A 24296-nucleotide genomic window follows, 5' to 3' on the forward strand; every position below is an offset into this window, starting at 1 on the left:
GCCCCCCCAGTGGACACCCTCCCTCCCCCCGCATGGTAAATAATATACTCGATAGTCCAGGGAGACGGTCATCACTGCTCCTGCTGGGCTCCCGGGCGCCGGATACTGTGCGCTGCTGTGAACCCTGGTGCTGTAAAGTGAGCTGCCATTTTGCAGCATCACTTTACTGCATGCGGGGTCACAGCGCAGCATATGGAGGACCCAACGCCCGGCAGCACGCACGGGAGCACCGATCTCCGGCTCCTGGACTGGTAAGTATGTTTTTGGGGTTTTTATTACTTTTTTTTTTTACAAGTGATCAGCTTGTGTGCCCATCGGACACACAGAGCTGATCACACTGCCGGGCCCCTGCACAGCTTTCTCTGCCTGGGGGCAGAGAAAACTGGGCAGAAGGCAGCTTACTGCAGTGCTGCCCTGTCAGAGGCGTATCTAGGGTAGGGCGAGTGGGGCACGTGCCCTGGGCGCCTTGGCAGGCCCAGGAGAGGGGGGCGCCACCGGTGGCCAGGGCATCATGCCCCACTCGCCCCCGTCAACCCTAAATGTGAGGGGAGGAGAGCGCAGCGTCTCTCCCTCCCCTCACCGCGCTGCTGTGTCCGGTCTCCGGCGCTAGCCAATCAGAGCTTGCGTACCGGCTCCTGATTGGCTGCCGGTCCGTGAGCTCTGATTGGCTAGCGCACCGGCGGAGACCTGGAGCGGTGAGGGGAAGGAGAGGCGCTGCGCTCTCCTCCCCTCACATAACAACAAGCCAGCGGCCGGTGAGTGACCGAGGGGGGGGGGGGGGTCCGGCGGCACGGGGGGTCCGGCGGCACAGTGGGGCAAGTATCTGGCACCAAGTGGGGCCTGGCACTGTGGGGCATGTATCTGGCACTGTAGGGCAATGTAACTGGCACTGTGGGGCAATGTATCTGGCACTGTGGGGCAATGTAACTGGCACTGTGGGGCAATGTATCTGGCACTGTAGGGCAATGTAACTGGCACTGTGGGGCAATGTATCTGGCACTGTGGGGCAATGTAACTGGCACTGTGGGGCAATGTATCTGGCACTGTGGGGCAATGTATCTGGCACCGTGAGGCATGTATCCGGCACTGTGGGGCAATGTAACTGGCACTGTGGGGCATGTATCCGGCACTGTGGGGCAATGTAACTGGCACTGTGGGCCATTTTCAGTGGCCACACCCCTTCTGGAGCGTAGCCACACCCCTTCTGGTGTGTGGTCACGCCCATTTTTTCGTCACGTGCACATGCTTCTTTTTGGGTGTTTTTTTTTTGGGGGGGGGGGCGCCATTTTCCATCTTGCCCTGGGCTCCGAAAACCCTAGTTACGCCTCTGTGCCCTGTGATCTCGCCAGTCTGAGCTGGTGTTAATATCACAGGGCACACTGCTGTGTTTTTTCACATTTTTTTTAGTTTATTCAGCCATATCGCATTTCCCATTATAAGTATGGGGAATGCGATGTGGGTTACTAAAACTGAATGAAAGCCGCTCCAAATGCCCTTTAACACATTAAGTGATACTAAATACGAAAATAATGTGAACAGAAAATTGTTTGTGCAAATCCCCCAGTGTTCTCTGCAGCGCAATCCTACCCCCCCCCCCCCCCTCCCCTCCTTCTAACGGGTATGGGTCATTAGGTCGACCGCTCTTGGTCAACATACATTAGGTCGACATGAGTTGTTTTACTATTTTGGGTGTCGTTTTCTTCGTAAAGCGACGGGGAAACCCAATTAGTGCACTGTGTCCCCTCGCATGGCTTGCTTCTCTCGGCACAGGTTACTATTCCCAGTCGTAGTCCACGTGGATCGTAAAGTATGAAAAAGTAAAAAAAAATTGAAAAACGCAAGTCAGCCTAGTGACTGTGTCGACCTAATGTATCCCCTTTCTAACATCCTCACATCATGTCACTGCCCCCTTCACATGCAGCCCTGTCCTCACTGACACATCTCTCATCTCCTGATATACTCTGTGCTGCTGGGGACCCTGCTCCACCAACTATGTAACTCTCAGTCTGTGGCTTCCTGCTGCCTCCATTCCCCTCCTCACATCATGTCACTGCCCCTTCACATGCAGCCCTGTCCTCACTGACACATCTCTCATCTCCTGATATACTCTGTGCTGCTGGGGACCCTGCTCCACCAACTATATAACCCTTAGCCTGTGGCTTGCTGCTCTCTCCATTCCCCTCCTCACATCATGTCACTGCCCCTGTCACATGCAGCCCTGTCCTCACTGACACATCACTCCTCTCCTGATATACTCTGTGCTGCTGGGATCCTGCTCCTCCCACTATATAACTCTCAGTCTGTGGCTTCCTGCTGCCTCCATTCCCCTCCTCACATCATGTCACTGCCCCTGTCACATGCAGCCCTGTCCTCACTGACACATCACTCATCTCCTGATATACTCTGTGCTGCTGGGGACCCTGCCCCTCCCACTATATAACTCTCAGTCTGTGGCTTCCTGCTGCCTCCATTACCCTCCTCACATCATGTCACTGCCCCTGTCACATACAGCCCTGTCCTCACTGACACATCACTCATCTCCTGAAATGCTCTGCGTGGCTGTGAATGGTAAGATCTGATTGGCTACAGATAGCTCTATCCACATTCCTAACTCTCTTCAAAAGAAAGTACAAGAATAGAGTAGAAGGTTTACAGCAAGTGGCGCCATTCGCTAGTCTAATGCACCATAAAAACTGCATAGATGGCAATAGAGACAGAACATTTTTTTTTCTTAAGTTTTCAAATTACTTAACTTAATTCAACAAAGATCGTTTTCTCCTCTTTGCAGTCTTCTTCTAATTAGGTGCTCTTAGAGCAGCCCTTTAATGAAGCTTTTAGTGTACGATCTTAATTCATCTAAATGCTTCTTGCGTAAACCTCTGAGAACTCTCAACAGGCCGCTAACGCAGGAGACACTTAGCAAACTCTATGTTCCCACTTATGGCACGTCAATAACAGCAGCAGATTCCGCACGCTCGTTTGTGAAATGATACAATGTTCCCTTTTTGATTGTTTAATTCAAGAAAATAAACTTGAACGGCGATGTTGAGCTGATTACGCTTTGCTCAGCCTGGAATATCGTCCAGTGGATTAAAAAAAAACATCGGTGGAAACACGGAGCAATCAGGCTTTCGCTTTTCAATTTAATGGATGACTTGTTTCTCCGTCTTGTGGAACATATCAAACTTCTGAAGAAACAAATAAAAGTAAACCATAGTGCGGCACCTGGACAAGGTCATCTTGGCCATAAGGTTCAGGGTTGCAGGATCATCGGTTGCATCAGACATACTGTAATTCTATTTCTGGTTAGCCGGACGTGTATATTTAATAAGGTTAAACGCGTGGAGAAACAAGTTAAATCCGCAGACTTCTCTGCAGCTCCCAGTACACCCCGGTGCCCAGTTTACGTCACTCGGTGGAAAATGCTGAGGATCATTCTACAGTATCAGCTACTGAACTGTGGGCCAGATTCAGCATGGATCATAGATGTGCGGAAAAAATGCACATCTCTGATCCATTACTCTGACATGCGGGGCGACGCCCAGCATTACGTTCAGCCCACTGTATGCATTTGAAGCACTGTTGGGCACTATAAAGTTATATATAATATCCTTAAAGAACTACAGTATATGGGTGTATTTTGAGGCTCTTTTATGGCATCGTTGGGTTTTATGGAAGCATTATGGCATAAAGTAGCTGAATACCCGTGCTTTGAAGGGATTCCTGGCAAACTAATTAGACTTAAAACAGGACATGCTCCGCCCAGCGCCGCCAATCTTTGTCATGGCGCACCCCCGGCAGGCCTTATACCGGATTGATGCTGTCAAAAGGCTGGCGCTGAGGAGAATAATCCGCCTCTTTCTCTGCCCCGTCCCGCGTCTAATGCTACCCTGCTTAGTGCTGTAAATGCTGGGATGACAGGCCAAGCTCCGCCCGCTGTATGTTAAATATGTAAGGTTTGCAGGGATAGGCTGACTCTATTCCAAAGGGCCCTAGGTCTCCTTGCTTCTCGCTATCCTTAGGGATCCTCCTTTGAGGTAAAAAGGTAAAGATTTTCGCACAACACTTCAGGTCACTGGGAGAGCTGTCGGTGCCCTTTACACAACAGATAAGCAGTTGCTGACTATCAAGCTTTCCTTTAATGCATGTAAGAGTCAAAATATCTATCCTTTCCTCCTATTGCTCTCTGAGAGGTTCAGTAATGTTTAGTTCAAGTGACAGGTTAACCTCTGAAAATTGAGACACTATCCTCTGACTGGAAATAGTTTGGTTAAGTACTTTATATCTTAAATATATATATATATAAGGCAAATACCACTGACTCATCACAAAATCTCCTGAACCATAAGGCTGCACTTCATTGCCAGTGGCAGTTGCAGAGCAGTACATTATTCAAATATGGGAGCCACACTCAGCGCTGTTTGACAGTGTTTAGGGGTGGCAGTTGATGTGGCTCCCCTGTTTCAATAATGTAGTGCTCTGCAACTGCCACTGCAAGGAAGTCCAGGAACAGAGCATCGAGTCCTCTCCCCTCTGCGACTTGGTATCGCCGGCACCATGCATTCTTTATAGCCCCGGCTGGGTGGGCTGTCTTAACTCTCCTCTGTGATGGAGGGAAATTATCTCACCCCTTTTAACCCCTTTGTGGGTGGAATTTTGAAAATAGCTACTGTCCAAATTTCACATTCCTAGTCCTTATATGGTTTAGGAGGTCTTGTGATGAGCCAGTGGTATTTGCCAATATATTAATTTATTTATTTATTTATTTATTTATTTGGAGAATAGCATCTTAAATGTTGCTCATCTCCATAGGGCATGTTCTGTAGGCAGAGATCCTTGGGCAGAATTTAACACCAGTTTCCAATACAATCCCATTAATGATTTCTGTTGTATACAGCGGTCAGCGTTATTTAGCAAAGCACTTTGCTGATCTGTATTTTGAATGTCCAGATAATCAAGTGGCTGTGATCCTTACAGCTTCATGCTGAAACTATTTTAACCAAAGAACCTTCATTTCAATATATTAATGGCCTCAGTGTGAGTTTTCTAGACGTCTGTAAAATAAATGATGTGCATTCAAGCAGAGCCTTCGGATTAGTAGCATCAGATTGAGCCATGGGATACTCTGTAAGGGTAATCTGAGCTCCGAGGCATTACGCTGATGCTAAATCACAGCTGGCTGGAGACATTGGTAGATATGTCTCAAAAAGATAGAGATAAAGTGGAGAGAGATAAAGTACTAACCAATCAGCTCCTAACTGCCACGTTACAGGCTGTGTTTGAAAAATGACAGTCAAGAGATGACTGGTTGGGACTTTATCTCTCTCAAGCTATCTCTCTGGAAGTTTTGATTCACTTCCCCCATTGTGTGAAAATATCCTCAACAGGAATAACCTATGTTTTGAATACAGTGGCATTTTGTCAAAGGATCACCAAAGTCTCAGCAATCCCCAGACCAGGTGTGTAACTAGGGGCGTGCGGCCAGTTTTATTGCCCGAGATTCAAGGTCAATGGGGTGGTGACATTGGAGCTTTGGTGGCACATGAATTTGGAAGACTCGGAAGAGCTGGAGAACTTTCTGGCCACATCCTTCTTATTGGTGGCCAGGGCCAACAAGAGGGGGAGGGGGGGTACTACTAATTACCCGGGCCAGGCTCATTGGAGGGACACTGCGGCACCAGAAAAACTATTTTTACAATTTTTATTTTTTTTGAGGTGACATGGCCAGAAGTTATAACTCCTTGGATTTGGTCACACTCACCTCAGTCCCCAGGCTCGGGGCCTCTCTCAGCGGCCGTGTTGGTGATGCCATGACATCAAATGCACTGGGAGTGGGCAGGTGCAGAAGTGGCTTGCTATGGCACCACCTTTGGTCTCTCTATAAGCTACGTACCCCGTTGCAATGGAACAAGCCTCAAGTTATGGGCGGTGCATCTCTTATGCATATTCACAGACAATTTGGCCCAGATTTATCAAGCCTTGGAGAGTGATAAATTGCACGGTGATAAAGTACCAACCAATCAGCTCCCAACTGTCATGTTACAGGCTGTGTTTGAAAAATGACAATTGGGAGCTGATTGGTTGTTACTTTATCACAGTGCAATTCATCACTCTCCAAGGCTTGATATATCTGGGCCAAAATACTTTAAGAAACACAATCGCCTTGTAGCTTTCTTTCTTAAAAGACTGAATAGGTCGTGTGAAGAGCAGTCGCAGCATGTGGGGGTCATTCCGACCCGATCGCACGCTGCGCTTCGCAGCCGTGCGATCGGGTCGGAACTGCGCATGCGCGGCGGCCACATTGCGCAGGTGTGTCGTTGCCCGGCGACGGGCAGCAACGCCGTTAACGAAGAAAGCGGTCACAGCGGCGGCCGCAAGAAGATTGGCAGGAGGAAGGCGGAACCGGGCGTCAACTCACCGTTTTCTGGGCGTGGAAATCCAAACGTAGGTGTGTCGAGGCGTTTGGAGGGCGGATGTCTGACGTCAATTCCGAGACCTGCAACGCTGGATTGATCGCACAGGGTAAGTAACTCTTACCCGGGTCTGGTTCTGCACAAAACTTTTTTTGCATAGCAGGGCTGCACAAGCGATCGCAGCCCTGCTATCCAATAATACACTCCCCCATAGGCGGCGTCTAGTTGATCGCACGGGCAGCAAAAAGTTGCAGCGTGGGATCAACTCGGAATGACCCCCGTGTCTCTGCTGCAACATTTCCTCTGCTGACCATAGCTGAACTGAAGAATTAACCCCCCCACACACACACCCACACACTTGCTACTGTACATGTGCAGTTTGATCCTGATCCAAATGGAAGTAAGCTCTGCCGTCTGCTTGATAAGCATCATCATGATAATTATCCCCAGCCTCAGAACCTTGCATTAGCGCTAGGAGTTTTTAGTAATCATTGTTAAGTGCAATTTATCTCCATTAGTGACGCCAGTAAATAAATATCTTGCCCTTTTTTGAACACAAACTGCTGCTGCTGCTGCTGCTGCTGGTGGTATCACAGGGACACTGCACAGGGGTATTATCACCGTCTGATTGGCAGGTGCTGTTTCCTCTACGGAGGTGGCCTGCTCCTCAATCTACTAATGCCACCAATGTGTATGTCAGCTTATTCCGGGAGCAAGTGTGGTGCATTATCTCATCGCGGCCTCTGCTCAAAGTTCTAGTTCAGCAGCTGCATGATCCCGGCTCTCTATTTGATTGTGGCTAATGCCTTCTCGTTAACAACTATCTTTATAGTAGTTGTTTTTACCGCCCTCTTTTTTTGTTTTGGTATATGTATATATAATTTATGCAGATGTGACCTCATACATCTAGTGTAGCATCTTTATGGAACAAGACACCCGGTGTGACTGAGCTGCTCAAAGAGGTGCAGCGTACTGGTTTATTGTGTCAGTTTTGCATCTCATTCGCATGGCAGACGCAGCGAAACACCACTCACAGTGCTAGAGCCGCCGGGCTGAGGCTATAACCGTACAGGAATTAGTTTCACACACTTGCAAACAAAGCCACTGATGAAGCACATCGGAACTTGGTGTGAGACAGAGCTACGGCTGGTGCATGGTAGCACTTCTTACACAGACTCAGTCGCACACAGATATACAAATGTCACACATCACACTGATCAGTGCAATGTAACAATGCAGTTTTGTCACTTCCACTTGTTTTATTTATGCAGATAAGACTCTCTCACTGAGCCAGAAAGATACTCTCCCACCAAGACCTGTTGCTCCTAGAGGAGCTGTTTGAAGCCACAGTGTATGAGGCCTGTATTATTATTATCAGAACCAACAAAAGGTTCTCTAGATACTGTACAATTAGTGGTTGCATCTTTTGCTGGTGTTGCGCATGTGACTTTATGCTAATATCTCTACAAGCCCTTCCCTGGTGAACAGCCGTCCGTCTGACTGTGCAGGGGCTGAGACACTAGGGTTGCCACCTCTACCTGATTTCCTGGATTCTCCAGGATTTGGTGGCAACCCTTCAGGAGGCTTTTCCCTCCACCTGGATTCCTGGATTCTCCATGATTTGGTGGCAACCCTTCAGGAGGCTTTTCCCTCCACCTGGATTCTCCAAGATTTGGTGGCAACCCTTCATGAGGCTTATCCCTTCACCCGGATTCCTGGATTCTTCAGGATTTGGTGGCAACCCTTCAGGAGGCTTTTCCCTCCACCTGGATTCTCCAGGATTTGGTGGCAACCCTTCAGGAGGCTTTTCCCTCCACCTGGATTCCTGGATTCTCCAGGATTTGGTGGCAACCCTTCAGGAGGCTTATCCCTTCACCTGGATTCCTGGATTCTCCAGGATTTGGTGGCAACCCTCTAGGAGGCTTTTCCCTTCACCAGGATTTCTGTATTCTCCAGGAATAAGGGGACCCTGGGAGCCCCAGCAGTGCTCCTTGGCAACCGAGAAACTCAGTGAACTACAGTGACTGTCTCGCGAGATGATGACATCAAATCTCGTGAGACAGTGTTCAGCCCAGACTGAGCCGAAGCTGCTGTGACACTGCCATCGGCAGCTCTTCCTCGGCGTTTCCCCGGGCTGCGGTGGAGAAGTAACGCCGCCGGCCCAGCTCATGTGAGAAGAGCAACGAGAACTGACAGGCATGTCACACATATATCTATAATATAATGAGCATGCATGAAACAAATAGAGGCTCAAGTTATATATAGATATATGTATATTTTTTAATCACTCACAAGACACCTTTTAGTAGTGCATTTGTTTGTGTAACCTGTTGAAGCCTGATAGTGATTAGGTTGTGTGCAACACTTCCACTTCCATGGCTCTTCTCTCTTTCACACAATCTAGTTTTAAGGCACCAAGTGCCTGTAATTTATCCAAGTGGCAACTATTATATTCCTAATTTATATAGATACACTCTTTCATTTAGATGGTTTGCAAGTAAAATATTTTATAAATATGGTACATCATACATAATTTTATTTACATGAACATTGCTTGGTGCCGTGGGGAGCAGGAATCGATGATGCATGAGGTGGCAACCCTGTGATACACCCTCTTTGGACACTACTTTTAAACACAACTATCGCTTGCACCATTAAAACATGCACCAGCCCCTACAGTAGGTACAGGTACTAGGTCAGGATAAGGCACACTGTGTGAGCGAGTAAGTTTCTGAGTTCACAACTAGTTCAGCGACACTTCCATAACACACCCATAAAATGGCCAATCTTTGTGCTTCTGAATAAGCAGCACCCAGAAACATATGTCCAGTACACTACAGATACCTTGTACCTCAGTCTGTGCTGCAACTCTATGCACACATGCTCAGTAGGACTACTCTTAGGGGGACATTTACTAAGCAGTGATAAGAGCGGAGAAGTGAGCCAGTGGAGAAGTTGTCCATGGCAACCAATCAGCACTGAAGTAACATCTATAATTTGCATACTATAAAATGATACAAAGCTGCTGATTGGTTGATGGGGCAATTTCTTTACTGGCTCACTTCTCCGTTCTTATCACTGCTTAGTAAATGTCCCCCTTAATCTCAAGCACTGTTAGGGGTCTGGGGACTGGAGCTGGGAAACACTGGTCACACAGAGTGATTGCTGACATAATGACTACATACCATCACAAGCCGTGGCAGCCTCGGTAACCACTTGGCAAAGATAAATGAGTAACCACTAAAATGTATTCTGTTACATCAAATCAAATACATATTCATTGTGTGATCTAGCGATACATTACCTTCCTGTGCTAGCCTCATCTCTAATTCCGTACCTGCCTAGATCATACAGAAGTGGCTCTCACTGTGACAGCCCTATTGTTAGGGGTTGGGGCTGAAATGGTGGCGTTTGGGATGCCGGCAGTCAGAATACCAACCGCTGCATCCCGATGGTTAGAATCCCAGTATACTTTTATCAGTGTCTCCTCTAAGGCGAGGAGTTTAGCTAAGTGCCCCTCTAACTAAAGGTGTGCACACGGTGAGATTCGGGCTAACCCCGATTATCACTATGCGACATGCACAGTGGTCGGTATCGCAAGCAAAGATGGCTGTGCTTGTGATACTGGCTATGTGCGATTTTGGCTAAGTGTCAATTTTGACTACACTAAACTAGATAGTCAAAACTGATTTGCCTACACAGTCTATCTGGGCTTGCGATACCGACCTCGAGGAACCGCGCATCGGTATCGCATCGGTATCGCAAGGCGACTTTCACATTGCAATCTGCACTAACTTTCCTTGCGATTTTTACTCTATAGTCAAAATCGCAAGAAAATATCTCACCATGTATACACACCTGTATACTCATTTCAGGGAACTGATAAAAAGGAACAGCTTCGTGAGGGAAACCAGTGTGCAAGTAACCTGCTGAGATTTGCTGTTTTCTTGCTCCGTGTTGACGGGTTGACAGATAGACTGTGTTTAGTTAGCCCAGAGGGGTCCTCGGCGGCCCTTTCATCTGAGACTCTCAGCAGCAGAGCAGTTAAATATGTTAAGAATATGAAACTGAAACGCGTTCTCGGGGTCTGTTATGGTTCGGCCAAGCCTCTGGAATCAAGGTACAGCCAACGTCAACACACATTATTTAATTTAATTCAGATATGAACAAACATGGACTTTTATCATGGGTGTGCTATGAAAAACACTGAAGCAACACTTCAAGAATTCATTTATCTTGAGACTTGCAGGCGAATGCGGTCTATGTAAAGCAACGAGGACTGAAAAAGGCTTCACAATCACCAATCTCCTTGCAGGGTAACACATTCATATATGTTCATTATAAAGACCGCTGCCTCCCTCTTATCACCCTCTCATGTTTTTGTGATGAGTCTATTTAACCCTCTAGTTACCATCCAACATTCCAAGTGGACAAGGTTTTGGCCTCATCAGAGAGAGGGGGTTCACATCATGGAGGGGGGCAACCAAACTCCGACCAAACTTCTGCAAGCAACAGTGACAGGTACATGCGGCATACAGGAATGTGATGTGTCCTCCTAGCCCTAACCCTTTTGCGCCTTATGGCACGAGACATCTTGCACAATTCCCACGCTGCGTACTTTTTCCTGTATTGTGCTACTTTCTTCCCATTTTGTGCAAATAATATACTAGTTTTCATCACTACTAACGACATTGTAGGACACTAGTGCAACATTTGACAATGAGATAAGGGGGTTATTCAGAAAGGGACGCAGATGATTGCATCCGCAGCAAGATCTGCATCCATCTCCTCACATGCTGGGGGCTGCCCAGCACAGCGCAAGGCTGTCCAGCGTGCAAATACCCAGCAGCGATGCATTCGCAATTGAATTGTAATCGCATCGCTGTTTTGTGGAAGCTCCCCTGCCTCCACAGCCAGGCTGCAAAGGCAGGCGCAGAGCCGCCATTTTTTGGGTCACATCGGCTGTGTGTGATGTCACACGGCCACGCCAAACCCTGCTCCATTTCCGACAATACACCCGCAACACCACATTGCCGCCCCGTGAACACCTCTGCCTGTCAATCAGGCAGAGGCGTTCGCAGAGCCGGCCCTAACCAATATGATGCCCTAGGCAAGATTTTGGCTGGTGCCCCCTAGCACCGCCGCTAGTTCTGCAGGAGATGCCTGGCAGCGCTGCTAACGTCGGGCGCCTTTTGTTTATGAAAATGCATCTTATTTGCATTACTATGTGGCTAGGATGCACAAGCAGCTTCTGCTGATTAAACTGATATGCAGCATGCCTATATACTGTATGTGACTGTGGCTGTATCTGCATACGAAATGCTACATTACAGTGATTTCCAGGAATACACACAGAATATAGGCATGCCGCATATCATTTTAATCAGCAGAAGCTGCTGGTGCCCCTAAGCATACCAAATGCCCTAGGGATTTGCGTAGTTTGCCTATGCCTAAGGCCGACTCTGGGCGTTCGCATAAGTGAGATGCAATCGCATCTCAAGTGCAGTACAGCTGCTGGCCATTAATAGTTTAGTATGCTATTGCATCGCTGATGCGATCCATACTGAATTAGGCCTATACTACTGGATATGTTACTGTGTCCTGGTCAGGACTGAATTATCCACAAAGTGGAACAGGCACCTGCCTAGGGCCCGGTGGAAGCCTCATTGTTCATTGCAGCACCACAATGCTTTCCAGTGCAAGGCCCAATTGCCGGAGGGATCCGGGTACAGGCAGGCACTGCACTATGAAGCTTTGTGGCACTGCGATGGTAAATGTAGGCAGGAATATGGCTAGCTGCATCACATAGACAGCAGTAGAGGAAGTCCTTTCAATGCTGTAACAGAGCTCCTCCAATCAGAGCACAGAGAGGAGACTATGCCCTCCCACCTGCGTAATATCCAGCCAAACAGGCAAGTGGAGGAGCGAGAGGTGAAAGCTCTTTTGGGGTACATAATATTTTGTGGGGACATCTGATATGCATATACGTGGCATTGGGTATATCTGATGGGCATATAAGGGGCAAGGGGGGGTCTGATGGCATGTGTATGGAGTCTGATGGCGTGTAGGTTGATCTGACTGGCATGTAAGAGGTACAGTATATGGGGGGGGCAAAGTGCAACGGAATATGCTGTGCTGTGTAAGAAACTGTCAATAAATAATAAATACATTTGGGGGCTTGTATCATTGTCTGATGACATAAAAGGGGTAAGTGGAGTGGTCCGATGGGCATGTGGGGAGCTCTGACGGCATTTGATGGGCATGTAAAGGAGATGTGTGATATGCATGATTTAATTTCAGGGACAAGTAGGGAGGTTGGCTGGGCCTGTAGGGAGGCCCGGTGGGGTCTAATGGGCATGTGGGGGCTTATGGCATTAGTGTGTGGTTGGGGGTCTTATGGTCAGTGCGTACATGTGAGGGGCTTGTGAACATATTTTTTGTTACCCAGCACATGTGTGTGTATAAGGTCCTGAACCAGTATCTTGCCTAGAGCTCCATGCGGCCTTATTCCTTCTCTGATCCTGGTCTGCTCGGAAACTACTGTTACTCTTGGCTATGAGGACTGTAGGCTACATGGACAGGTACCGTGTTATCACAGCGCATGTGCTTCACGTTTCACAGTTAATCAGCATTACTAATTCTTGGCAGGGTTCCAGAGAGGAGAAAAAATACCCAGATCCCCAGTATGATGCGGCAATACCCCCTTCAGTGATGCTGCGTATGGAGTACCAAAAGTCTTACCTTTGTACCAGTGCCTGTTACCAGTAAGGGTGGGCGGAGATCCTTGCTGTCTGGCAGGACACAAGCGCGCTAGCGTAGATCATTAGTAATGGGAATAAAGACTTATTGCAGCCCGGATATCTCTCAATAAAAAACGTTAGCAAAATTAGACGTATAAAAACGCATAATACCGGATTTAGCGCAGCAATGTTAGTAAATGCCTTGAACTGAAATACTGCTCCATGTTCAGAAAGTAAACACACTTCAAAAAACATTGTGGGTGACTTGCGGAACAAATAAAAGACGAGAAAAATAAAGACAAAACGGGTTTAGTAATACAATACTGTTTCAACTGCAGATGGAAACATTGAATGCCCTCCAAACCAAAATCTAGGCAAACTAGTCAAAAACAAAAGGAGAGAGGAGAGAGAGAGAGAGAGAGAGAGAGAGAGAGAGAGAGAGAGAGAGGGAGGGGAGAAAGAGAGTGAGTGTGAGAGAAAGTGAGGGAGATAGAAGATAGAGAGAGGGAGAGAGAGAATAGGGGAGAAAGAGAGAGAGGGGAGGGAGTGGGGGTGGGGAGAGAGAGGGGGAGGGAGGAGAAAGAGGCATTGGCAAACTAGTCAAAAACAAAAGGAGAGAGGAGAAACGGAGAGAGAGAGAGAGAGAGAGAGAGAGAGAGGAGAAAGAGAGTGAGTGTGAGAAAAAGTGAGGGAGATAGAAGATAGAGAGAGGGAGATAGGAGATAATAGGGGAGAAAGAGAGAGAGGGGAGGGAGTGTGGGGCAGAGAGAGAGGAGAAAGAGGCATAGGCAAACTAGGCAAATGCCTAGGGCATTTGGAATGCCTAGGGGCACAAGCAGATTCTGCTGATTAAAATTATATGTGGCATGCCTATATTCTGTGTGTGACTGCGACTATATCTCATCCGAAATGCTACGTTACAGCGTATTCCGTGTGAGTGCTGTGTGTGGGTAGGTTCGTTGTGCAATAGTGCCCGGCATATGTGTAAGGGGCATTATGTGTGTCATGTGTATGAATGCATTCATAATGTGCAACATATGTGTATTGAGTAAGGGGCATTATGTGTGTCATTATGTGTATAAGTGCACTAATAATGTGCGGCAAATGTGTAAGGGACATTGGGGGTCATTCCGAGTTGATCGTAGCTGTGCTAAATTTAGCACAGCTACGATCATTCACACTGACATGCGGGGGGACGCCCAGCACAGGGCTAGTCTGCCCCGCATGTCAGTGCCGGCCCCCCGCAAAAGTGCAAAGGCATCGCACTGCGGCTGCGTTGGCCGGACCGCTCCCACAAAACGGTGGCCAAATGCCGCCGTTCCGCCCACTCCCGCCCAGCGATTGCCTCTGCCTGTCAATCAGGCAGAGGCGATCGCAGCCCTGCTACGGCCTTCGGCCATCTGGCATGCATCGGCGCACTACGGCACCGGCACATGTGCAGTAGGGACCCGTTCGCTCGGCTGCGACAAAAAGCAGTGAGCGAACGGGTCAGAATGACCCCCATTGCGTGTATAAGGGCATTAATAATGTGTGTCATATGTGTAAGGGGCATTATGCGTCTCATTATGTGCGTAAGGTGCATTATGTTTATAAGGACATTAATAATGTCTGTCATATGTGTAAGGGGCATTACTGTGTGTTATTATGCGTATAAAGGCATTATTAATGTGTGGCATTATGTGTATAAGGTGTTGTACTGTGTGGTGTAATGTGAATAAGGAGCAATTCAGTGTGATGTAATGTGAATAAGGAGCACTACTGTGTGGCTTAATTTGAATTGGGGGTACTATTATGTGGTCATGCCCCTTCCCAAAAGAATACGCCCCTTTTTGGGCTGCTCGCCAAATGTGCACACTGTTCCTATTTAAAATATAGGGGGTAGGAGCACCAAAATGAGGACTGCTCTGACTGAGGGGTGATGGTGATGAGAAAGGGCTGCAGGGTCTGAGGAGGAACTAGCAGCGGTGCTAGGGGGCACCAGTCAAAATCTTGCCTAAGGCATCATATTGATTATGGCCGGCTCTGAGTCTGAGAGAGAGAGGGGGAGATAGAAGATAGAGAAAGGAGGAAAGAGAAGAAGAGGGGAGGGAGTGGGGATGAGAAAGAGGAGAAACAGAGAGAGAGAGGCGAAAGAGAGAGAGGGAAATAGAAGATTGAGAGAGGAGGAAAGGGAGAGAGAGAATGAGAGGGGAGATAGAGGGATAGGAGAGGGAGTGAGGGGGACAGAGAGAGGAGAAAGAGGGGGGAGAGAGGGGAGAAAGAGAGAGAGAGAGAGAGAGAGAGAAGAGGGAGAAAGAGAGAGGAGAGAGAGAGAGGAAAAGAGGGAGGCGAGAGAGGGAGAGAGAGGAGAGGGAGAGCGAGGGTAGAAAGACAGAGAGAGAAGAGGGAGAGAGAGAGAGAGGAAAAGAGGGAGGGGAGAAAGAGAGAGAGAGAGAGAGAGACAGAGAGAGAGGGGGGGTAGAAACATAGAGAGGAGAGGGAGAGCGAGGGTAGAAAGACAGAGAAGGTTAAAACAAGTTTAGTTTAATGATTATTTGTATTAAGTGAGCTATAAATAGGAGAAGTGTATCATCTCCGGACTTACAGTACTTTACTTTCTCTTTTCATGCGGATGGCCCTGGTTCATGTATTTCAGATCTGTAAGCTGCACTTGAAGGTGAATTGCAGACACTTATAATTTAGTTAACTGAAAACAGCAATTCCACCGGGAAGCCGCAGCAAAGTGTGGTTTCCGCAGATCACTGCTGACAGTCACTAACCTGACATTCATGATGTTAATGTAAATACTTAGACTGTTTGGATAAGATTAAACTATTTCATATAAATGTCCTCCAGTTTCTTCTCTGAGTAAAGAAAAAAAATGGAAACAACTTTAATTTAAACTTCAATCTACATTCGGTGTTTTCATTCCAACCAGCCAACTAGCAGGATCATTGGAGGAAAGTTGGCCTGGTGTAAGGCCTGCTTTACTGTGATCAATGAGTTTTGATAAAGATTGCCCCTGTGATAATTTATGCAAATCTCCATTGCCTTTTATTTAGAAGCTATTACAGATATATATTCTAACATGTTTTTGTTATTTGTTGTCTTCTACTTTTAGGTTCGTTCTTTCCTACTCTGAAGCCTTCAGATGGTGTCTTCAAAGTGATCTTCTGGTTGGGGTACTTTAATAGCTGCGTCAATCCTATAATATACCCCTGTTCCAGCAAAGAATTCAAAAGAGCTTTTATCAGACTGCTGCGGTGTCACTGCCGCAGGAGGCGGCGCCCGCTTTGGCGGGTCTACGACCACCAGTGGAGAACTTCCATGTCTAGCTCCAGAAGGGGATCAGACGTAGAACAGCATACAGACTACTCCTCTATGAACTCCTCGTTTATTTTCAACCCGGGTAACCATGGCATAGCAACAAAGAGGAAAAACATGGATTTTAATAGCTGGAAGATTCTCTCTCCTTTCCAGAACTCTTCTTCTCAGCTGAAAGAGAAAATGACCAGCCTCTCCAACAAAATAAAGAACGGCTCAACGAAGAGCAATTTGTCTGCGGCCTACAAGAGCGAAGTCGAGTCCATTTCCATGGCTGTCTCTACTGACTTTACGGAACTTGACCACCAAATGTATGATCTAAGCGACTGCTGCGGACTCAGAGAGACGGACATTTAGATGTCATCATTATGATGTCATTTCGTTTGCAATTTGTTTTCAGAGAGAGGGGGGTAAACATGGTGATATTTGTGAACAAAACTGATTTTTGTTTTTATTTTTGGTATTAATAACGTGGCTGAAAAAGCAGAATGTCAGAGGGGTTTGCACTGTACTGTAAATGTAAAGAAGAGTGACTATTCTGTGTTTGCATTTATCGTCCAGTATTTCAAGGGCAGCCAGCGCCGGACAACGTGGGTGGAGGCGATGATTTGAGAAAAGCCTGTGCCTAAGGCTCAGAATTATCAAGCCTTGGAGAGTGATAAATTACACGGTGATAATGTACCACAAACAATCAGCTCCTAACTGCCATGTCACAGACTGTGCTTGAAAACTGATAGGAGCTGATTTATCGGTACTTTATCACCGTGCAATTTATCACTCTCCAAGGCTTGATAAATCTGGGCCTAAGTTTCATATCTGCCCACTGACAAATGCAAAGCGGGCGGGTATAAAAAGAAGAGGTGGGTGTGGCTTGATGACTTCATAAAGTGGGAGGATCATGACAAATGAAGATAATTGCTTCGTTACGGCCCCGCCCTTTCTATGTTTACTTGGTAGGCGTGTCTTACTCACTCAATTTGCATCATTGCTGCTCTTCCCTGCCCACCTTGCAGGCCCCCTTAGGAAAATTGTCTGCACTCTAGGGAGTCCAGGAGGCCGTCCTCTAAATTCATGAGTCTATGCCCTAAATAACCTATTCAATTGAACACTGCTAATTATGGTTCTTACATATATACAATAACAGAGAAGTTCTGGGTACTTTTTACATAGTTATATAACAATGATGATTCAAAGGGGGGAATTCAATTGTTTGAAAAGTCAGTTGGGTGGAAAAAACAGACACCCAACTGACTTTTCAAACAATTGAATATCCCCCAAAGACCACGAAACCTAAAATGCAAGTTCCAGGTAATGGTGATTCAAATAGGGGGCCACACTAGGCTCGGGTCCAGCAAGAATATGACCAGAGATTGCAGTTGCTTTCAGGCCACGTGTTCTGCAATACTGGGCGACATGGGCTGCGATTCTGCAGTGTACGGGGGTACCACTTAGAAATAACTGTTTTGCACAGTGTAGCAACAATGTTGCAAGAAAGTATAAACCTTACAGTAGTCTGTGAAGCAAGAAGAAGACTGAGAAATCAGGCAAGTAATGTTTCAAAATGAAATGATATCTGCCTGATATTTCTTCAGACGACGGCAGGAAAGGTAATAGCAACAAATTGCAAACCATCTTATAATTAATCAGTCAGGGGATACTGTATGGCTGCAAAAATAGGGAGTAGCGTCCCCACTTCTATTCCTTTGTGACTAGTAAAGCTGTTCCCATATATTTGGTATTGTGACAGGACGCTTTTTTGAAATTGAAACGATTTGTGTATTACAGATAGATAGATAGATAGATAGATAGATAGATAGATAGATAGATAGATAGATAGTAGACATGCATAGAATTTGACGCTCCACTCCAATGAAGATAAACCATCATTTGTTTTATATATATATAATGAAACCGTAGCGGAAGGCTGATTGCTCTTGCTGATGCGAGCCATATGCTGGGGTATTTACCATTGTAGCAGTGTGCGGGAACCGTGTGACGGATGTTTAACAATCCTTCATCTCCAAACTAAAAGGCTTGGAAAGGATCTGTACATGTCTCAGTAATTGGAAACGTGGCGTGTTTATATAGATGGCTCACGGGAGAGACGACCAATCTGCCCGTGGCAACACGGCCTATCACAGTCCCCGATCGGCTTGTTTGCAGGTGCAGCTTGGTAATAAGATCACCCGTGTGAAGGGACTGTTACACGCCTGCTGCACACTCACCTGGAAGTCACACCTGTTTCTTATTTCCTGCAGCTGATACTGACTGATTCCAGGATAGTGTTCTGTGTCTGATGTCTTCTGGAGGAATAATGCCTTCTGCTACAAAATCCCAAACCAGTTATGTTTTCCTTGTTTTCCTTTTTTACTTTCTAAATTACATTTTCCGGCATCTTACCTCCTTTTTTTTTCTGAGGATTTATCACATTTCTAGGCTTAACAATTAAGCCCCATAGCCAGGGGCCTACAGTATTTATCATTGAATATTTGCAGCTTAATCCCTGAAAATACCCATTTTCAGGGGGTTAACTGCAAATATTCACTATCCCCAAATATATGTAGGAGGGACTACAGTTAGGGTTGCTACCTCATCCCTTTAATTCTTGACACATATTAATTACACAGGTTCTGTGGCTGATTAAAACCATGTGAAATGGAGTCTTGAAGTCAGCCAGCCACAGAACCTGTGTAATTAATATGTGTCCAGAATTAAAGGGATATCTCCGCCTGCTTTGATGCCTCCATTCCCGCAGGCAGCCGCTACCCCCATAGGCTTCTATGGGCCATGCGATGCTGTCAGACACTGACATTGGGCACCTAAGAACCGCATATTTGGACACACAGGTGTACCAGGGAAAGGCTTTGTACTGTAGCAGCATTGCATGTAGGTGCAGACATGACTGCAGCAAAAGACGCATGTCCTGTATGTGCAGTCAGTAAATGAGCACACATTCTGCAAGTATATAGTATATATACCAGTGGTACTCAAACTCGGTCCTCAGGACCCCACACAGTTCATGTTTTCCAGATCACCCAGCAGGTGCACAGGTGTACTCATTACTCATTGAAACATTTTTTAAAACATCCACAGGTGAAGCTAATAATTTCACTTTCTATGAGGAGACCTGGAAAACATGCACCGTGTGGGGCCCTAAGGACAGAGTTTGAGAACCTCTGTACAATCAGAGTGCAAGTGGCACAGCTGTGGATTCCAGACACCCCCCATGTGACCGAGGTTTGGAGTGAGATTCCTTCTCGGTGTCTGTGCATTGGGGAACATAAGCTGCTATCTCTCATGTACAGTCCTCTTATTCTTATAGTTATCATTGCGTCCCCAGCCAGACACCGCTATGTTCCACTTGGCCGTGCTGATAAACATTTTGATCCGCACTTAAAATAGGTTTTGTGCACGGTCCAGTGCAGATTATTCTGCTGTTGGCAGCGACTGGTGTGTGAAGTGGCAGGATTTCCGCCGTCTCAGTCACTTCTCGCAGGACGTCTGGTGCATCTGCTCTGCAGAGGTCAAATCTTAATGACCTACCGACACCCAGAATGAATAAATGTACTGGAACAAGAGTCTTGCTAGAATGTGCTCTGCTACAAAAATTCCACCAGCAACCGACTCCAGGCTTGTGCAAAAACAACAAATACCTTTTATTCAGGTTGCTCAAATACAGATAAACACATAAAACAAAGATCACTGTCTTTAGTATAAACTACCAGGGAGGTTAGGCCCTGCCTCACTCCCTCTTACTAAATAAGGAACCCTTCAGGTCCCGGCATCCTGACACTAGTGCTCCAGTCTTCCGGATCCCACTGTCCCTAACAGACCTATCGCCTGGGCACTAACTGCCTTCAGGAGCCCTGACTCATGGGAGAGACTCTGCTTTTAACCCAGCACCCAGGTGCTGGCTGATGAAGCAGCTTCTTGGGCTATATGGGAACCCGGTCCATCCACACTTCCCATCCAACCCCAGGACCCTGTGTGTAGCTTACAGGTGGCAAGGTACCTCTCCTGCCACAGTACCTTGTCACTAAAATACGCTTGAGCGACAATTCTTCGCAGTATGAAAAGTACGATGTTTAATATTTGATATTCTGGTTGTAGCAACATCACAAAAAAATCTTTGCAGACACTTAATAAAGTCTTTCCCTGAGGATCCCTGGTTTCCTGAATCATTTAGGCCATTACATCAAGTTAAAGAAAAGTGTCAGAAGATTGGCTTAGATGTGACAATTCCACTTTTGCAGTGTTCCTGAGGATTTATTTGCATTACATGCTAAAATGTTGTGAATATACTCTGTGTTTACTTATAATAGTCACAGAGAGAGCAGTCACTGTGGATAAAGGCTGCAGTCCAGCCGCCATACATCTGAGACTGATTGTCACAATTCTCTGAACCCCCCAACTCCGGGTCGGGGAATCAGGACTACTCAACAGTTTGAAGAATCTCGATTCCCCCAAAAACGGCCGGGATCGCCAAATCGGGGATTTTAAACATAAAGAATTTCCCTGATTCCCCGGTGGATTACTGATCATCTATGGTCGCCAATCTGCGTTTCTGGTTGGATCAGGGAAACGGCTGCCAGCTGCATGGGGCCTTATGTCGGCACTTCACCATGCTAAGTTTCCATCCGGGGGTCAGGGAAGGGAGAAGGAATAGTAAACTCGGCAAACTACATTTTCAAAGCATAAAACGATCACTTTGCAGTTTTTGCACACATGCGTGTTCACATGTATGTATGTGAGTACCATTAGACGCTGCTTTACATAATACAACTTGATTTTTGGTTTATGTGGACCAACAAAAAAAAAACATAAAAATAAAAGAGCTTAAAGAAGCATAAGCTCTAGATATTGAACTGAATTTGACTCTCGCTCTGTGCAAAGTCTTTGCAGGATCAATTAAAAATCAGTGGTAGCAAGTAGGGGTGTAACATGCAATCTATGGACACAATAACTCCGGGGAGGGCTCGGCAATTCAGTCCATCCACCCCTGGGAGCGGCTCTCTTTCCATCCTGGAACTAAAACGCCAAACACAACACACTCGCCAAACTCCGCACATGCTCAGAATACGAGAGTGTCTCTTTTCGGTGCAGACTGACACGCACCGCAGGGGGCCCCTCTCACTGTCGGGCCCCATAGCTGCTAAATAGGCTACGGTGATGGTCGTTACATCACCAGTAGGAAGACATTGAAGAAATAAAATTGGTCCAGTTAATTAATTCAAGTTTGCTTCCGATCAGATGTAATAATGGGGTAACCCTTCAGAACTCCCTTCAATCTAAACGACATAACAAAGCCATAAGAACACATAACATACAGGTATAATGTATGATACTCATGTGATCCGTGAATAAATATTGCTTCAGTGTGATTGGTGGATGACTCAGCGATAGAGAACACAGCCTCACGCAGCGATTGGTGGATCGGTGGGTGCGGAATTGTGTTTTAATATAGTCCAAACAAAAGAAAAATGACATAGATCTAACTGTATTGCGTTTACATGTATATATTGTATATTTTCAGACTTTGTTTTTGTTTTTGGAAATTTATTTTGGTCAGTTGTATTTATTGGTAAAACAGTTTATCTTTTGTGATTCAATTTACTATATTACAAGTACCGCAAGATTGTTTTTGTCCCTAAGGGCGCAGCTCGCTATAGAATTTTTTTTTTTAAATCTTAAACAGAGATTTACTTGCAACCGAAAGCGAAGGATAAAAAGAGTGTACGGTATATATTACATCTGGTGGTCATTACGTGGCATATATCATATCAGGCAACTTGTGGCGGTCTGGATGTTGTCTGACTACAAGGCCAAGCATGCCCTGACTCTGGACCCTGGAGTCCCGCAACACCGGGGGCAGTGGCGGTCTGTCTGAGCGCGGTGTAGAGTATGCTATTGTCATGGTGGAAATTCATAACTACCTGCTGTGAGGATATGTTTTATTTTGTAACGCTCACTAGTCACCATGTATTTTCACAAAGGTAATATATGTTTTATATTAATTAAAAAAAAAGTCTTAAATAATTATGTTCTTTTGGTTTTCTTTTTAAAAAAGTTTAAATGAGTGCGCAAGAGTTTTGTTTTAATGTTTTCCTTATAAGGCGTTCCGTAGCGAAGACAAGTTACATAAGTACAGACTAATAGGACTAAGATACCGATTTTACAAAATACATAATTACAGCATGTAATTAACATACTGATGAAGATAAGACACTGGGTAGAGGGACCTACTTGCACTTATTACAATTACTTATTTTTCTAAATTTTTCCATTAATCCTTCTCTAGTGTAGATAATGAAGCAGCTATAAATTAGTACATTTATGATGCTCTAATAAAAAGAAAGAGAAAAAGATACTTAAGCCAAGACTAATGTTAGTTGAACTATTACAGAATGTTATATTATAGATTACCAAACTGAAAATTATACACATAAATTACATGCAACATTATATGTATGTTTACATAGCCAGATTAAGGATGGGTGCAGGGCATACTGTATCCTGGGCCCCACTTTGTCAGGCCCTCCCTCCCAGCCAGAGCATACTGACCTCACTAGCTCTCCCTTTTGTGCAGCAGCAGAAACAGGCAGCCAGAATCCCAGCAGGACAGAATGCAGTGCAGGCAGAGACACAGGAGTATCCGATTTCATGACATTTCAATTAGTTCAACACAAGTGACACCGATCATATATTCAGAGGGAAGTCCAAGTAGAAAGCATTTTGTTCCTCCTGGAATGGGTCATGTTGTGATGTATGCACAATCTAATATACAATACCCCTCCCCCGGGGACCCCCTATCTTAAGTGCCCTGGGCATCCTCAAGGCTTAATCCAGCACTCTATGTTTATATGTGTTCCCCTCCCAATGTCGGACTGTGGCATGAAGGGTCCATCAAGGAAATGCACTGTTAGTGGCCCATGTTTAGGGGTGTGGCCAGTATCCAGAAGGGGTGTGGCCAGCTACCACATTGGTTTTCCTAACCATTAGAGAGTGAATGGTCTGGGCCCCTTGATAAATATATACAGTAAATACTGCTGGTGCACGTGTGAAACCCTACTGGCACTGTGGTACACTTACTTGGGGTACCCGAAATATAGCGTCTCACCCCTTTGTGGTTGCTCTCTTCTGTTCCGGCTATGTCGTTGGTATGGCGTCCCTGACCAGCAGGGTCCGCGAATACACGGGTGCTTAGCACAAAGTACCAGATGGAGGGAACAAACATGAACAACAGGTACAGTGCAAGAAGGAAATGTTGGGCGTCAGTCCATCTCGTAATGCAAGAAAAGAAAAACTTTATTTACACTCCTCCATATCCTCCAGCACAGTGAGCGTAATGGTTACAAGCTCTACATCGCCATCTTCCTCCAGCACAATACTTTCAGCAGATGGTAAATGCTATATACTTAAATCTTGATGGTTACAAAAGGTTAGATATACAGTAGTTTCCACTCCAAACGAACACCTCCAGCACAGTCTTACGCATGTGACACAACAGTGAAGACAGCACATACCCGATGTTGCTGGGTACAGTAGTTCTACAGCATGTTAATCCAATAATGACACCATACGACATACAGGGGACTCCAGATCTGAAGGTCATCGCACTCGTCTCAGTTCTCATAGGAGACTTCTAACGTATGGAAACATCCCAATACATAGGGACCCTCTCTCCTTCCGCCACCCCACATACACCTTCTTCAGGCATGCTAACGTCCTCTATATTCAAGGACTCTGCCGCTAATACATTTCCCACTGTCCAGGGACCTTTCATCTGGCACACTGACAACCTTCACCTTATGCAGGCTTTAAACCCTTCACTGCTGGGCTC

The 24296-nt window shown here is 46.1% G+C and overlaps 1 protein-coding gene across 1 annotated transcript in view; it reads left to right on the forward strand.

The window, feature by feature from the left end:
- The window catches only part of ADRA1D (adrenoceptor alpha 1D), a 254692-nt gene extending 232243 nt beyond the window's left edge, over positions 1 to 22449 (forward strand). Inside the window, exon 2 of the mRNA XM_063925318.1 lies at positions 16254 to 22449. Within this exon, the coding sequence (XP_063781388.1) occupies positions 16254 to 16813 (560 nt within the window). The 3' untranslated portion in view covers positions 16814 to 22449. The remainder of the gene's footprint in view (positions 1 to 16253) is intronic.
- Positions 22450 to 24296: the final 1847 nt, after the last annotated feature.

The sequence above is a fragment of the Pseudophryne corroboree genome, chromosome 1 (assembly GCF_028390025.1).
Source record: "Pseudophryne corroboree isolate aPseCor3 chromosome 1, aPseCor3.hap2, whole genome shotgun sequence".
In the NCBI taxonomy this organism is placed as follows: Eukaryota; Metazoa; Chordata; class Amphibia; order Anura; family Myobatrachidae; genus Pseudophryne; species Pseudophryne corroboree.